A 16290-nucleotide genomic window follows, 5' to 3' on the forward strand; every position below is an offset into this window, starting at 1 on the left:
GGACCCACAGTAGGTGCTCCATAAACCCTCAGCAGGGTCTTTAAATTGCTTTGGGCTCCAGGTCTCAGTTACTTGCTTCCCAGGACCCTTCAGGGTCTGACCCCAAAGAAGAGAGGTGGGTCATGCAGATCAGAGGCACTCTGCAGAGATGCAGCATGCTGGGCCCAAGAGCACAACAAGGTTCTTTAATGCTAAAAATAGCCCCGGTAAACAGGCTTTGATGACTCCCCACAGCCAGGATATGCGCGGGCTGAGGTTTCGGAGCACTTTTTCCGGAGCACCGCGCATTTCCTTCAGGCAGCACCACGCGGGGGGTGGAAGGGGGACGGGACCCGAGGGGCAGCAGGAGCTGGGCGTCTGGGGCGAGCGGGCAGGGTGGCAGGGCAAACGCTCCTGACTGGGCCTCTGGGACCAGATCATCCCAGGGCTGCTGGTCAGGGTGCATTTTTATTCCACCAGGGTTATTTTACCTCTGTTCCTAGTCTGAGAAGTTCCAGGAGTGTTTTGACTGGTCTTCGAACCACCCTGATGTGATCCTCCTGGTGCAGATGTGCTGTGCAGATGTGTCCCTGGGTAGTTATCAACGAAAGGGCTTTCCTTTTACACCAATTCTTCCCTCTGGCCCACAGACCCACAACTACACCCGGCCCTGGGTGTGCTGACTGCAAAAGCAGACCCAGTCAAGCCATGAGGAAATTATTTTTGAATCACTTGCTGGGTCATTAGCCCCACCTTTAAACTCCACCATTGCCTGGTAGTAGGCCTGGGCTACCCTCACATCTTTGGCAGAAGGCACTGTGTTTTATCTGACTTTGCAGGCCTCCCAAAGGGCTTTGAAAGTCCACCATTAGAAATTCATTTCTTTATTCTGTGCATAACTTACTATCCTATCTCACCCTCTCTGTGTTACCCTTCATAAGATGTCGCGCTGGGCTGGGGTCAGTACACACCTGCTGATTGACCAGACTTTTTTGGTTTAAGTTAAGGAAATGATCTGAACAAAGCATCTCTAGAAGAGATTGTACGATTAGCTGCTCTCAGCCATTAACATCCTAGCATGAATCAGCCTCTCAGCTCTTCACCAAACAGGACAGAAAAAGGCCTTGGTTTGGAGGATGAGTGGGGCAAGGGGGTGAGACAGTAAAAAAAAAAAAAAAAAAGTAGAGGTGAAAGCCTGGGAAAAGAAGTCCGAACGGGGGACCTAACAGGGCACCAGAAACCATATCTGCCTCCACAATTTTCCCTCTGGTCTCACTCTTTCCTGCATGAAAAGGTCACGGCAGAAAACTAAAATCACTTGTCCCACATTTTAATGTCTTTCCCTTAGTAGTCTAGAGACGAGGAAATCATAATCTCTTATTAAGACTGATGTCTTCACTAAGCAAATGCCAATGAATTAATAATAAACCTGACATTTGTCTTAGAAAGCTTGCTGCACATTGACCTCTAGCTCTCATGTAAAATGAATTTGATTTTACCTCATATGAGTATGGGGGAAGCCAAAAATCAATTTTATAGTGAAAAGCCAACTCTGCACATCTACCAGTGTTTAAGGCCGTCCGAATGCAGGAGTGAACCTCATCTGGTTACAGTTTGCGGAGCTCCTCTTGAAAGAGGATTTAAGACAATCAAGTGGTATTTCCACTGATGTTCCCGTCAGAGTGTGTTCTGTTCTCGGCCCAGCGTGGAAGCTAATATCATAAAGCTATTGTTTCAGTTTGCTTCCTGTGATACAAATCTCAATCGGCCGCCCAGACTCCCAGCCTGAATTTCTCAGCGTTGAGGTTTCCTCTCCAACATTCCCACACAGAACAGCCTACTGTGAAAATCAAAGGGAAACGTGTTACTAAGTAAAGAAGAAACTTTTCTAAAGCAAAACCTGGTCTTTTTTAGCCTTTTGAACTCTGAGGTATGCAACCAGCTATTTCCTATCATAAAGTGAGCCAACATCGGCACTCACCTTTGTTAGAAATGCTTCAATAATGGATCTGTGGTTTGTTTTGACTTGGGAAAGCTTGGCAACTCTGCATTTTGCTAGAAATTGCTAGAAGGTGGTAAGAGGACAGTAAGGGTTTACACTGGGTTTTCATTTACGTCATTTTTTCCAGAAGACTACTCTTATTATAAATCAATTTGCTTGTTCATAGTAAGTTTTATCTCTTAAGTTATAACTTACTGAGAGCCCATATGTGGCAGGCAAGAGGAAAAGGGCTTTCATATCCAATGTCCACAGTAAGTACTGGTATCCTCTTTGTGCAGATGAGAAAGTAAAGCTCAGAGGTAGTCAAGAGGTTTTCACAAGGCTGCAGAGAAGGAAGGCAGCCTGACTGAGGTTCCAGGGCAGGTCCAACTGTCCACAAATCCTGAACTCCTTTTCTCTGCATTGCATGTTTTGAAGAAGCAAAATGTGATTTAAAAAGAACAAGATCCTGTCTCGCATACAATTCCTAAAAACGATAACAACAATTGGTCTAAAGAATGTGTGGCAGCAGCCTGGAAGAGAAGGTACAGAAAGCCATCCATCTCCTCCTCCCCCAGGTGAAGCATGTTTTATGAGAACTGCTCCTTCAAGGACGCCTGGACCAGATGGCCAAATGTGGACACTTTTTATCCTTTTCTGTCATTTCTTTCCCTGGGACCGAGAGGACCAGAAGTGACACACTGAGGGCTCTGGTCAGTCCAGGGCCAAGCCCAGCCAGAGCACAGGCACTTTGCTCCCATACTTGCAACCGCCCTGGGAGGGGACATGTTGATGTCTCACTGTGGCCACTCTGGTCCTATCTCCCTGGGCATATCTGGCACACAAGGGGTTCACGCCAGCACACATGCAGGCAGATGTGCTCAGAGCCTCCAATATGTATCCTGTCCAAGCCAACCCTGAACCACTGAGGGGGACGGTTATGCATGGGAGAGCTCGGAAACCAAGGCCGTGCACCAAGAGCAAGGGTAGAAACAGTCACTGAGTGTGTGAGGACATCCTGCAGACCCCAATGCTCAGGGCTAGCCCCTGGTGACTCTGTTTAACTTTGGTTCCTCCTCCAAGGGAGAACCCTCCCCTTCCCCCAGTCCTCAGCCCTCATCGACATCTTTGCCTGACCAGGTTTGCAGAATGCTCCTGCCCTCCATGTCTCTCTTCCCATGGATTCAAAAGGACTTGAACTCCAGGTGCTAAATGTGTGACTTGGAGCAACCTTAACTTTGCTGTGCCTCACTTCTCATCATCTGTGAAATGAGGGGAAACATCCTACAAGTCCAAATTCAATCAGAGAGATGTCCCAGGATTGATGTATTACTCCTTTCGGGGCTCCCTGCTGGTGGAGGAACAGGGGTGGTGATGGTGGAAGGAAGCAGCGACGAACCCAAAGAAATCAGTGTCTAAGAGTAGAATCCCAAGTATTGTAACACGGAAGGTGAGATGCTTCTGGGTGTGGGGAAGGGGTCTCCATCTAGTCATTAAGTCCTCCACTCCCTACTCTGTGCAGATGTAAAGATGATTCCAACACTACCGGACACTGCCCTCACCTGTCCTGGAGGACAAGCTTCTTTAAAGGAAAGAAGTACACACGTGTCCTGCGATGGCATCTCCAAGCCTTTCTTATACTTCAGCCCATAGTTCCCTCTTCCTGTAGCATCTAGGATGACAAGTCTGCCATTGCCTTGCACTGTTTCTTTCAAAGTATTGATAGAGCAAGTCTTCGCCCTGGGTTCTCTCCCTCCTGTCTGCTCTTTCTTGAGACTCTTTAGATTTGCAGTCCAGGGTTAGCCCTCCAACCCTTGGACCCACTGAGCTGTCATCCTACTTTCTGAAAGTCTTCCCCCCATATCCTTCCTGTGCTCCAGGGCCCAGAATAGCACATGCCGGTCTGGCCTCCCCGCCTCACACTGGATTCCCTCTGCTCTGGGTTTCTTTCCCAGAATAGCCACTTCATAACAGGATGGCAGAGTCAACCGCACTCCAAGGCACACGGCTCACTCAGGAACACTGAAAAGCCAGCACAAGAGAACCTTCCCTTGCCCTCCCTCCTCCGCTCACCACCTTGGATGCTGCCACCTGCAGTGCCACAGCCAGGTGGGGTGCGGAGGGGCACTGCCCGCTGCCTGGTTTTGTTGAGAAACTGGCAGACTAGAGGGGACTGTCGCATCAGATCTGACACTGGCAGAATCCCCAGGCCACCTCTTTCTGGTCAGGACTAACAGGAAATGGTATTTTGAAGAAGGTGAACTCTGAGGGGAAAAAAAAGTTTTGTGAACTTGAGACTTGCAGAGGTTATCAGGGGAGGTGAGAATTAGTTGGTCCTGAGGGGAGACTATTACCTGTCAGGGGCTCCCCGGTGTGAGTAGCGTGGCTGGGTCTGGTGCTTTACAGACGTTCTCTCAGTTAATGCTTAAAGACACCCCATGCAGTAAGCATTTTAACCCCTTTTAACAGATGAGGAAACTAAGAGCAGAAACACTGAATACTTTGCCTGGCATCCTGGCTAGTAAGAGGGAAAGATCCTATGGGCACATCTCTGCTTTTGGAGAAAGTGGCCGGCGGATAAGCACTAAGATGCTTCCTAAGGATTCCTTCACCCTAGACTGGAGTGTGGGTCTGACAGCCAGAGCACGGGAACTGGGGAGCCAGCAAAAGCTGCTCTCATTCTCCCAGCCCTCTCTGTCCCCTCAGCTTCCAAGCACTCCCCTGGTCCTGCCCTTGCTCTTCAGCCCATGGCTGTATTCACTGCAAAGGCCACTGCTGGAAAGACGTTCAACGAAAGAGAACAAAGCGCCAATGACGGCGTTTCTATGGGTGGAAGGTTTGCAGAGTGGGCGTTCCTGGGGAGGAAGACCTTCCCTCTGTGCCAGTGGCCTTCCAACTCTGGCCCAGTGGCGCCTCCTGCGTGCGAGGACACGTGGGGAAGGGGCCCGGGGGCCGCAGCCTCACCTGAGGACAGGAGCTTGTGTGTACGCAGGAAGCTGATGGCCAGCCGCATGATGGAGGCCTTGTCCAGGTGGGAGCTCACGCTGTGAGGCAGGGGCAGCTCGTGGGCCAGCTCGTAGAAGACCTCCGTCTCCTTGCTCCGCCGGCACCTGGCAGCATCTCGGGACTTCTCCTTCCTCCTCTCCGAGCTGCTCCTACATCAAGAGGCAGGGGTTAGTCTCTGGCACGTCACTGTCATCCCATCACACCCCTGGTCACGACATCCCCGGGACTCCCCACCCACGGCACAGCCAGACCCTCCCGATGAGCTGCCGCGGGCTCAGGCCAGTCACCGGAGCCGCGGGGAGTCAGCTCTGCCTTCACGCGTCTTGTGTCTTCTCAGCCGCCTTCCCCTCCTGCGTGCCGTGGAGACCACAACAGGGCTTCACACGGGTGGGGTTTGAGCAAAGCCTTGCCGATTGAATCAATCCACTGGCAATGCCTGGGACCTGGTCCAGGGCTATCTGGGGACTGAGGTGAATGCCCAGGGACGGAGAGGGAAGGGTGAGGAAGCTGTGGCCAGGGCCCAGATGGCTGTGTCAAAGCCTCTGGAGAACAAGATGAAGATCTGCTGCTGGATAAAATGCTCTTAGAGACAATGAAGCCCAGTACTGGACCTTAGATCCCATTTCGTATCAGAGAGTGATTTCCACCGTAAAAATCGAAAATGCCACTAGAGCCCAAGAACCGTCAGCCAGACACCTGTCAGTCTGATGTCCCGACGTGCACACCTGCTGAGGGTTAAAAAGGACTGAGCACAAACACGATTCCTCTTTAATCCTGCCAGGACAGGCTACCAGCAGGCCTCATCTTCCTTCTCCTTGCAGGACAGAGGGCCACTCGCCAGCTCTGTACGTTTATATTATTTAACCTGATTAGCCTCAGTTTTCTCATCTGTAAAGTGGTAATACAGTACTTGCCCCACAGAGTTAATGTGAGGATTGAATATGATAACTTCAGTAAAATCTTTTTTTTAATATAAATTTATTTGTTTTTCATGTATTTATTTTTGGCTGTGTTGGGTCTTCGTTGCTGCATGCGGGCTTTCTCTAGTTGCGGCGAGCGGGGGCTACTCTTCGTTGCGGTGCGCGGCTTCTCATTGCGGTGGCTTCTCTTGTTGGTGGAACACGGGCTCTAGGTGCGTGGGCTTCAGTAGTTGTGGCACGCAGGCTCAGTAGTTGTGGCTCGCGGGCTCTAGAGCGCAAGCTCAGTAGTTGTGCACGGGTTTAGTTGCGCTGCGGCATGTGGAATCTTCCCAGACCAGGGCTCAAGCCCGTGCCCCCTGCATTGGCAGGTGGATTCTTAACCACTGCGCCACCAGGGAAGCCCTCAACTTCTGTAAAGTCTTTAGTGCCAGGCCTATCCCAATGCTAAGCAGTCAATGTTAGCTAATATCAATAACAAATATATTCATGAAAAGATAATCATGAGAGTAAAAATGTTACAAAAGAGTACAGTATAATCCTATTTTCATGGAAATGTATTATACATAACACTTATATAGGAAAAAGTCTAGAAATATAATAAATAACTGTTATTCTTACAGCTATCATGTATATGGTACTTATTATGTTCCAGGGACTGTCTTAAGCACTACTGCACTGGCTTCTTTAATTCTCACAACTACCCTTGGAAGTAGTTGTTATTATTACCCCTAATTTACAGATGAGGAAACGGGTCCATAGAGACTAAGTACAGTAGTCCCCCTTTATCCACGGGGGATTCATTCCAAGCCTCCCAGTGGATTGCCTGACCCCGTGGATACTACCGAACCCTACCTGTACTATGTTTTTTCCTTTACTAATGGGCAGGTAGTGTATACAGCACAAATACGCTGGACAAAGGGATGATTCATGTCCTGAATGGGATGTTGGGACACCTCATCATGTTATTCAGAATGGCATGAGACTTAAAACCTATGAATTGCTTATTTCTAGAATTTTCCATTTAATATATTCAGACTGGGGTTGCCTGTGGGGAACTGAAACCATAGAAAGTGAAACTGTGGATAAGGGGAGACTGCTGTAATTCACCTGCAGCCTCTCCGCAGGTAAATGGGGAAGTGGGGCTTTGCACCGGGCAGCTGGGCCCCAGAATCCAAGCTCTTCTCCATCAATGATGTCCTGCCTCCCCAGCCTCAAAAATGTTAGTGTCAGGTCAGTGAGGTTAGGAGGAATTTTTTTCTTAGTGCTTCTCTGTATTTTCTTATGTTTCTATAAAAAAAAATCTATATTGCTTGTTTAATAAACAAGTTTGTCTTTCTTTTTTTAAAAAGGTGTCCAATGCAGTTCACGGCTCTCAAGGCCTCACCCAACCCGCTCCAGCTTGCTCTGTCTATCCTCTCTCCTGAGACTTCCAAAACCAGGGGCTGCTTCTCCTTTTGTTTGGCTTTGCAGCCTGTTATCTGGACTGAAAATTCAGTATTTTGGGATTCCCGGAATGTTGACACGCCGCCTCTCAAACCGCCAAGATGTGGGGCAGAGGCACTGTTTTGACTTTACCACATGCTTCATTTTAGAAAAACATAACAACCAGCTCCTTGGATGGATCAAGCATCATAGACTCAGACTGCAGGAGGAAACTCCAACAGCTGTTGATGGTCAGGAAGAACCTTCAGAAAAATTGTGAAATGAGTGAAATTGTTTTTCTTGTCCTATCTGCCTTTTCTGTTTCCTTTACCCAACTCCCGTTTCCTCCTCTGCGCCTGACTTCCAGCCCTCAGAACTCTCGTCCCTGCACCCCACGCCTTCAGAACCTGCCCTTAGGATCATTCTGCTCTTGCTCCGGCCTGTAGTGGCAGTTTGTATACTAGTCCCTCTCATTTGCATTTTAATCCTGACCTCTGATTGTGGAGCGAAAGCAGTTGTTCGAGGTTTGCACGCATCCTGGCCCAGGAAGGGAGGGTGGGAAGGGGACAGGATGCTACAACTGTACCCATCACACCTGCGTGTCATGAGAGCCAGCGTCTTTAGGACACTGGATTCCACTCTCCAGCACAACCGTCGTGCTCCCCAACAGAAGCATCATGAACGCGTGACCAGCCGTTAGGGGCCTCTAGAGAAGGCCGCCTGGGTGAAAGAGATACCAGCACATTTACATCGATGTGACATTTACATCAATGACTGCATGCACAGCGCTTCCCTTTGCCATTGCCCCTTCTTTGAAGTGGAAGAGCAGACAGAGAGGAAGAGCCAGGGAAGGAAAAGGCCGTCTGGAGTCGGTGCTCTGTCTGCCAATGGCCTTTGAGATTTGGCTCCTACTACGTTCCCTTGGCCACACAAATGTTTATTGACACCCACTTTTGTGTCGGGTGCTGCACCGAGAACCTTACGTATATTACCTCATTATAATCCTCTTAACAACACAATTATGGTAGGTATTGTGAGCACATTTACACACGTGGGAACTGAGGCTCAGACATCATCCGTAACTTCTCAAGGTCACAAAGCAAGTGCCTACGTAAGCTCTTGGAGGGTGTACAGTCAGTGAGCAGACACTTAGAAGTCCTGAGACACGTGGGTGCCTCCCTGTCTAATTCCATCCTCACCCCCTGCATATGAGATGGGCAAGGCAGGCACTGCTGTTGTCCCCATTTCACAGATCTGGAAACTGAGGCCCGACCAGGTTAATTTACTTACTTAGGGCAGTTCTGCTAATTAGTGGCAGAGCTAGGGCTAGAACCCATCTCTTCTCAGGCCAATACATACTCTTTCTACTGCTTAACAGTAGGAGATAGTGGCTTTAGCAAGAAATAAAGAAACAGCAACATTTTAACATTTAGAAAAAGAAAGGTTGAGAATCTCATGCAGTCTCTTGGTTTAAAAGTCTGAGCTCCACTTTAGCTACCTTGTTTTTGCAGTTGTGCTCTGGGACCAGCGTGACTTTAATTGGATTATCTAGTTAACCTTGACACAGCCCAGAGATATCTGTCTAACGTTGACTCTGGGAAGAACAGACAAACATGTGTAATGCTGCCATATTGAATTAGCAACATGGAAGAACAAGAATAATTAATGCTAAGTGTAAAGGTGAGACCTGCCTTGGCCTAACTGATGCACCCAGTTGACTTCCTCACCCCATCTACCACAGGTTGGGCCTCTCAAGCCAACGGATCAGGGGACGGGAAGTTAGGAGGACTGGTGTTTTAACATGCTGGCCACACACTATCCAGCTATCTGATGTTGAACAAGAAAATGCATTCTCGGTGCCCTGATTGCCTCATCTCTGAAATGGGAGCCATCTCGTGTCTTCTTTGTCAGGATCAAACGAGATGAGGGTAGAAGGGTTGGAAGTACTAGAAAGCTCTCCACCAATGAAACCCTCAAGACAGATAGTAATGATCCCACTGCCAGGCTAATCTGAGCATTAGTCACAGTCAGACTTTGGCCCTACAGCTGCTCATTGCCAAGTCAATGCTGTCTCAGGGCTGCAGGTGTATTTGTTGGTCAGGCTGATTTTGATCAGTTTGTTGGGTAATGCAGCTGACCCTTCTTAGGTCAATGAGGCTTCATTTCCTAAAGTAATTGTGCCTTATTTTCTCTCCCTAGATGGGTGTTAGAATTCACTGCAATAGACCAGAATTTTTTTTTTAATGATAATTCTAGACATGGCATATTAGAATTCTCTGGTTTTTTGTAAAAAGATATTTTATCTAAGTTTTCTGGATCATCAGGAAAGACTCAGAAATGTATTTCTTATTCCAATTGCTCTTTCTACAAAGTCCCTGCTCCTGTCTTTCTTGGTGGTCCTCCTGAGACCACAGGGGGTTCCTGCACAATACGTGGTATACGGAACACACCACATGAACGTGGCCCTGGTTGACTGTGTCTTGTGTGGACCCAGAAGTGTTTACTGAGCTCCGTTCTGGACCTTGTGGAGGAGGTGCACGTTCCTTGTTCTCGAGGAGTACACAGTCTGTTTGGGGAGCCAACAACTTGAAACATGCCCATGAACCAGAGAAATAAACACAGGCAATAAGCACGATAGGTGGTTAAGATAAGAAACAAGCTGATGTCAGCAAACAAGGTCAGGGCAGGCTATCCAGTGAGGCAGGAGTCCAGCTTATCCTAGAAGGACAAGTGGCAATACCTTACAGTGTTTGAGGGGTGCAGAAAGCACATTTTTTACACTTTATCTCATGTGAGTCTCACAAAACCCCTGAGAGATAGAAACTCCTATCCCCATTTAATAGATGAAGAAGTGGAGATTTAGAGAGGTAGAGTGACTTGCTAAAAGACATTGTCTCAAACCTAGTTCTTCTGGGTCCAAGATCAAAGGTTTTCCCCTGGCAGCAAGGGAATTGCTATTTATTGTCTACCTTCAACATGGACCAGGCTGTGTTAGATACCTTCCCACCAACTGGATGTCCATGTATACTACAGGAAGAAGAGAAGGGTGACGATTTGGAAAAGATCCAGTGACATAAAGACTCCATGGTGGGGTGGGGGGGGAGATGCTGCCCTTAGGTGAGCACCCACTCACCTCGGAAAAAGACCTGGAACCTTACGTGTAGGATTAAGAACCAATACCCGAGCTCAAATGGAGTGCGAGTAGGAAGAAGGGGAATCGGTGCAGGATGCAGTCTGTGTCACGCAAGGCTGGGCGTGTGGTGCAGTGCCATCCAAAGTGACTCCACAGTGCCCCATAAAAGCTGCAGGTCCAGCCTGCGTGAATGTCTCTCTCCAAGCTACAGGTGGAGAACAAGCGGTCTCTCTCATTTTAGGGGGACATTTCATATACACAAATTTATACGTATTCTCCCCAAGTTAAAAACTCAAATTCTGAAACACTTGATCCCAACTAAGGGAAAAAACCACTTAGGGACCAGGCAGCCAATCAAAAGATAAGACAAAACTGACGGTCCTAAAGCTTCAGCATGCACATGCTATAACTCAACCAGGGAAAAACCGCTTTGCCCAGAGCTTCATTATCTTAAAATTTTCTCCTTAACTTTGGGGTTATTGCTCTTAGCCTGGCTTAGGGATCCCTACTAAAGTCAGTAATGGAACCATTATCAGCTCTTGGCCAGCCTGGCTTGCGGCCCCCAAGATGTCACCCACTGCCCCAATGGGGTCGCTTGCTTAATTAGCCATAGTCTCCTGATCTTTTGCGTGATTAGGGCTCTCATGCCTAATGCCTATGGGCCATCAGGGTATCAAAACAATACACCTGTTCCCTATAAGGTTCGAAGGCTTAGAAGCAGAATGGATTTCAGCAGGTTAAGGAGAAAGACTGAAGCTAATTAAGCCACCTTGGATCAGTCTATTGGCTGGTGGTGAAATTCTAAGCTGGTGCCAATTCGCAGAAGACTGTAAATGGACGAAATGAAGGTCAAATGCAATGGGGAGGGGGCTTTTGTGACCCTTCACTGAGGCTGTGCCACTGCTGCACGAGGGCTGCCTGAAGGACAGAACGTGCCAGCTTCAGGTCCCAGATATCAGGACGAGGGGCTGCCCTACACCTAGGGGTTGATTGCTTCATGGATTAAATTAGAGAAGAACAGGACTTCCCTGGTGGCGCAGTGGTTAAGAATCCACCTGCCGGGCTTCCCTGGTGGCGCAGTGGTTGAGAGTCTGCCTGCTAATGCAGGGGACACGGGTTCGAGCCCTGGTCTGGGAAGATCCCACGTGCCGCGGAGCGGCTGGGCCCGTGAGCCACAACTGCTGAGCCTGCACGTCTGGAGCCTGTGCCCCGCAACGGGCGGGGCCGCGATAGTGAAAGGCCCGCGCACCGCGATGAAGAGCGGTCCCCGCACCGCGATGAAGAGTGGTCCCCGCTTGCCGCAACTAGAGAAAGCCCTCGCACGAACCGAAGACCCAACACAGCCAAAAATAAATAATAAATAAATAAAAATAAAGTAGCTATAAAATTAAAAAAAAAAAAGAATCCACCTGCCAACGCAGGGGACGCAGATTCGAGCCCTGGTCTGGGAAGATCCCACATGTCGTGGAGCAACTAAGCCCGTGTGCGCCACAGCTACTGAGCCTGTGCTCTAGAGCCTGCGGGCCACAACTACTGAAGCCCGTGTGCCTAGAGCCCGTGCTCCGCAACGAGAGAAGCCACCACAATGAGAAGCCCACACACCGCAACGAGGAGTAGCCCCCGCTCGCCGCAACTAGAGAAAGCCTGTGCACAGCAACGAAGACCCAACACAGTCAAAATAAATAAATAAATAAAATAAATTTAAGTAAATAAATAAATTAGAGCAGAACCAAAGCTGGTGCTTCTCAATCTTGGCTGCTCACAGCAATCATCAGAGAAGCCTCAAAAAACTGATGCCTGGGTCCTACACCTACCCCCAGAGAGTCCTATTTAATAGGCCTGCGGTGCAGCCTATTAAGGGGTTTTGAAGCTTCCCATGTGATTCTCCTGTGCAGCCGGGGCTGGGAACCACTGTTGCAAAGCAGTCAGCTTTGAAATAAAAAGGCTGTTTTTTGTGTGTGTTGTGTTGTTTTGTTTTGTTTTTTTTGGTGGAAGGAAAAGGAAACTGATATTTACTGAGCACTGGGGCTAGGTGCAGTTCATAAACATTCTCATCTGATCCTTATTTAAATTATGCAGTGGTATTGGTCCCAATTTTGCAGAGCAATGGATCTCAACTTTAGCCTGCAGAAGAATCACCTGGAGGGCTTAGTAAAAGGTTTCTGAGCCTGTGATCACCTGTCTTTGGAGTTCTGAAACCCAGATCTACTTCTTAAACCTAACCACATCTCTCCCCCTACCATGCACTGTGTCCACACTCAGCAAATTTGGAGTCACCATCATAAACCAAACAGTTATTTATCTAGGAGCTCATGTGGCCATCACTGTCCCAGAGGCTATGACTGACAGAAAGAGGGAGGTAAAAATAAGGAGACAGACTTGAATCGAGGCCACATAAAAGGCAGCTACCCCTCAAAATAGCCACCTCGGGAGAAGGTACAAACTTTATTCTGGTGAAATGGCCACTGCTCTAAGTATTTTGGGAGGTCCTTTAGAAAGAACCTCAGAGTCACACAAAAAATCAATCATAATACTTCATAGAACATACATCATTTTAAACCCCAAAAGACATTATCCTGTGTAGCCACCCCCTTTAGTCACCAGACTTGGCTGTGGATGGGTCTCAGTTGTTTGAAAGAATAAAATATGCCCTCAAAGATAAGGCCTTGCCACAATTGAAGGTATTGAAAAGAAGAATGGTCTTTGGCTCTGAAGGCAGTTCCAAAGGAGTGGCAAAATATTTTAAAAGAGGGTGGTGTTGGCCAACTTTCTGGGATATTCTGATGTTTGCCGAAGACAGTAGTGATGCGTAGGGGAATCTATTATATAGATTATATATTATATAGGAGAGGAAAGGGCATCAAAGTTAGCCAGTCAAAATGGAAGAAATTACATTAGCAAATTCAGGAGAAACTGGGCAGATCAGACAGAACTCCACAAGGGGGAAAGGCATCAATATGCATACCTCTGTGAGAGGTCTGGTCTCTGCCCTGAAAGAGAGCACAGCCCAACTGAGAGATAAGACTAATACTCCAGACTAGTGTATCAAAAGCCCTAAAAGAAGGGATACAAAGAAGAGGTGAGGGCTGGAGTGGCTAAAACAAGAACAGATATTTTCACTCAGCCCTGCCCTGAAGGAGGAATCCTGGGAAGTGTCTCATTTCTCATCCTCCCCATCTCCCCTCCCCTGGGGCTAAGCCCCCAGCTCCCTGACCCACTCCGGTCGTCTGTGCTCCTGAAGACTGGCCTGGACTGCATTCAGAGCTGACAGTAATGTCTGAGGCCCACCCAACACGGCCCTCTAATGGTCAAATCTGCTCGGGGCCCACTGGAGATGCTTATCTGGTGGCCTTCTAGGCCCCAGGCAGCCTTGGGGAAGAGAGCAGCAGACCCAATTACCAAGCAGCCCCATAGGTATAGCCCATCTGGGGCTCCAGATAACCCAGCTCCTTACGTCATCTGAGGACATGTGCAGTCTCCAGCCCAGCTGGGAAAAGTGTGCATGCACAGGAGCGACAGTGACGATCTGTGTCTATGCTTAGCTTCACCAAGCCCAAACCTTAGCGGGGTTCTCTACTCAACATATTAATGAGTAATACGGCCTTACATTTGTATCACTCATTACACCTTATAAAGCACTTTATATGTTAATCTGTAAATCTCGCCCGGTAGGATACAAAGAGCAGGTACCGTTATTCCCATTTTAGAGGTGAGGAAAATTGAGGCTCAGAAAGGTAATGGGAATGTGTGGAGCTGGAACCAAACCCCCGAGCTCTGACTTTTTCAAGGACACGTGAACAGAGAGCCCATTGCCAAGCAGCACTAGATGTGTCACACAGTTGGAAATAGACCTTCATTATGCATTACCATCTCATAACCTAGTTTAAGATATCACTTTTTAAAAAGGCTTTGGTGGAATAAGGGTAATGCATATTTAGTGCAGGCAATTTTGAAAATACAGAAAGGTATAAAGAAAAAAACTGAGCTCTCATTGGATTTATGCTTGTTACTTAAAATTTTATCACATTTTAGAGAACTCTTTAAAAATATTCCTAACAGCCAGCAATATCATATTGTATGGGTGGATCGCAATGCGCTTGACAGATGTTCAGAAATGGTTTCTAATTTCCAGCTGTTATAAATAACACTATGATAACTACCTTTGTATCAGGTGTTGCTTTTTAATTTATTTTTATAACACAAGATGACACATATCCAGCTTGCCGCCAGCTCCCCATGGCTTCCTCACCGTGATCGCCTCTGAAAGTTGAGAAGATGAATTTGGTAACAGCATCTTCAGGATCATGGCCACCATTACTGAATGTGGAGCCCCAGAGAAGTGCTTCAGAGGGAGATACCCGGGGAAGGAAAGCGGGGTGTGCATACTGTCTCAGCAACTTTCCCTGCCCTCTGACCAGCTCTCTCGGGCTTCCTCTTCCCCTCACGCAGTGTCCAGGTTAAAACGTCTGAAGAAAGATGACCAACTGTACTGAACCTGGAGAATCCAGTTCTGCGAAGATGGCCACTCTTGTTGGTCAGCAGGACCTCATGCCCCAGTGTAAAAATAAGGTTTTCTTTCCACCTACCCCGATCTCAGCATGTCTACTGATAGAGAAGACCCCCCATGAAGAGGGGAGGAAAGCGCGCGTCCACAAGGAGCATTTGCCTGGCTCCCCACTGTTCTCTCCGGCCTCTGATGCCCGCTACTGCCCGAACCCCTCCACTGTGCAGACTCCAGCTGAGGGACTAATTAACCTCAGCATGCTGAAGGGCTGCTGCTGCTACAGCTAAGAAAGAACCACACGCAGTGCTTGTCGTTTGACAAAGAACTCTCATCACACTGCCTCTGACTGAATCCTGAAACAACCTGGGGAGGTAGGCATGTATCGTCCCTATTTCACACATGACGAAACAGACTCCAAGGATGTTAGTGACATGCCTGGTGTCACCCAGTGATGGAGCTAGCACTCAAACCTACCATTTGACCCTAAATCTTATACTTTTTAAAAAAAATTAATTTATTTACTTATTTATCTATTTTTGGCTGTGTTGGGTCTTCGTTTCTGTGCGAGGGCTTTCTCTAGTTGCGGCAAGCGGGGGCCACTCTTCATCGCGGTGCGCGGGCCTCTCACTGTCGCGGCCTCTCTTGTTGCGGAGCACAGGCTCCAGACACGCAGGCTCAGTAGTTGTGGCTCACGGGCCTAGTTGCTCCGCGGCATGTGGGATCTCTTCCCAGACCAGGGCTCGAACCCGTGTCCCCTGCATTGGCAGGCGGATTCTCAACCACTGCACCACCAGGGAAGCCCAATCCTATACTCTTGATGGCAATCAGGCAACCTTCCCCAACATGCCCATAAGCAGATCCCTCTCGCAAGTTCAAAGGGTTTAGCTGAGCCGGGTGTATCGGGGGTGAAACCCTCTAAGGATACTTAATTTGATGAGCTCTTGGTCTGGGAAGCAGCAGAGGGGACATCCTGGTCACCCTCTTGTCCTAGGTCAGCCCCACAATGACAACAAACCAGGCCCAGCGGGATCATTTGTCTCTGCTTGGAGATGTCTGTCTCACAAAGGAAAAATGTTCCTACTTTGCTCTCAGCATCTACAGACACCACAGGCTACAGGTTTCACTCTCACTAGACTCTTTTCCTTGGTGCCACTTCCCTGGGCGTGAGGGTGTTTCCCCACACCCAAGCTGGTACCCGATCTGATTTAGGGTTTTCCTTAAGGCTTCTATCCGTCAGCAGCCTACTTCCTCTGGATCCCACAAGCTTCCAACAGCACAATCTACGGTTTGGCTCAAGCCATTCTGCCTATGCAGCCATCCTGTTCCTACAACACTGCCTTCAGCT

The 16290-nt window shown here is 48.4% G+C and overlaps 2 protein-coding genes across 3 annotated transcripts in view; one reads left to right on the top strand and one right to left on the bottom strand.

Annotated features, from left to right (window-relative positions):
- Positions 1 to 16290, top strand: part of ATP6V1E2 (ATPase H+ transporting V1 subunit E2) — a 454269-nt gene that overhangs the window by 175950 nt on the left and 262029 nt on the right. The window lies entirely within an intron of this gene.
- The window catches only part of EPAS1 (endothelial PAS domain protein 1), an 89392-nt gene that overhangs the window by 35498 nt on the left and 37604 nt on the right, over positions 1 to 16290 (bottom strand). For both annotated transcript variants that reach the window (XM_082358061.1, XM_082358062.1), the window contains exon 2: positions 4925 to 5115. In XM_082358061.1, the coding sequence (XP_082214187.1) occupies positions 4925 to 5115 (191 nt within the window). The remainder of the gene's footprint in view (positions 1 to 4924; positions 5116 to 16290) is intronic.

This window comes from Balaenoptera borealis, assembly GCF_965194805.1.
Source record: "Balaenoptera borealis genome assembly, chromosome: 15".
Classification (NCBI taxonomy): domain Eukaryota; kingdom Metazoa; phylum Chordata; class Mammalia; order Artiodactyla; family Balaenopteridae; genus Balaenoptera; species Balaenoptera borealis.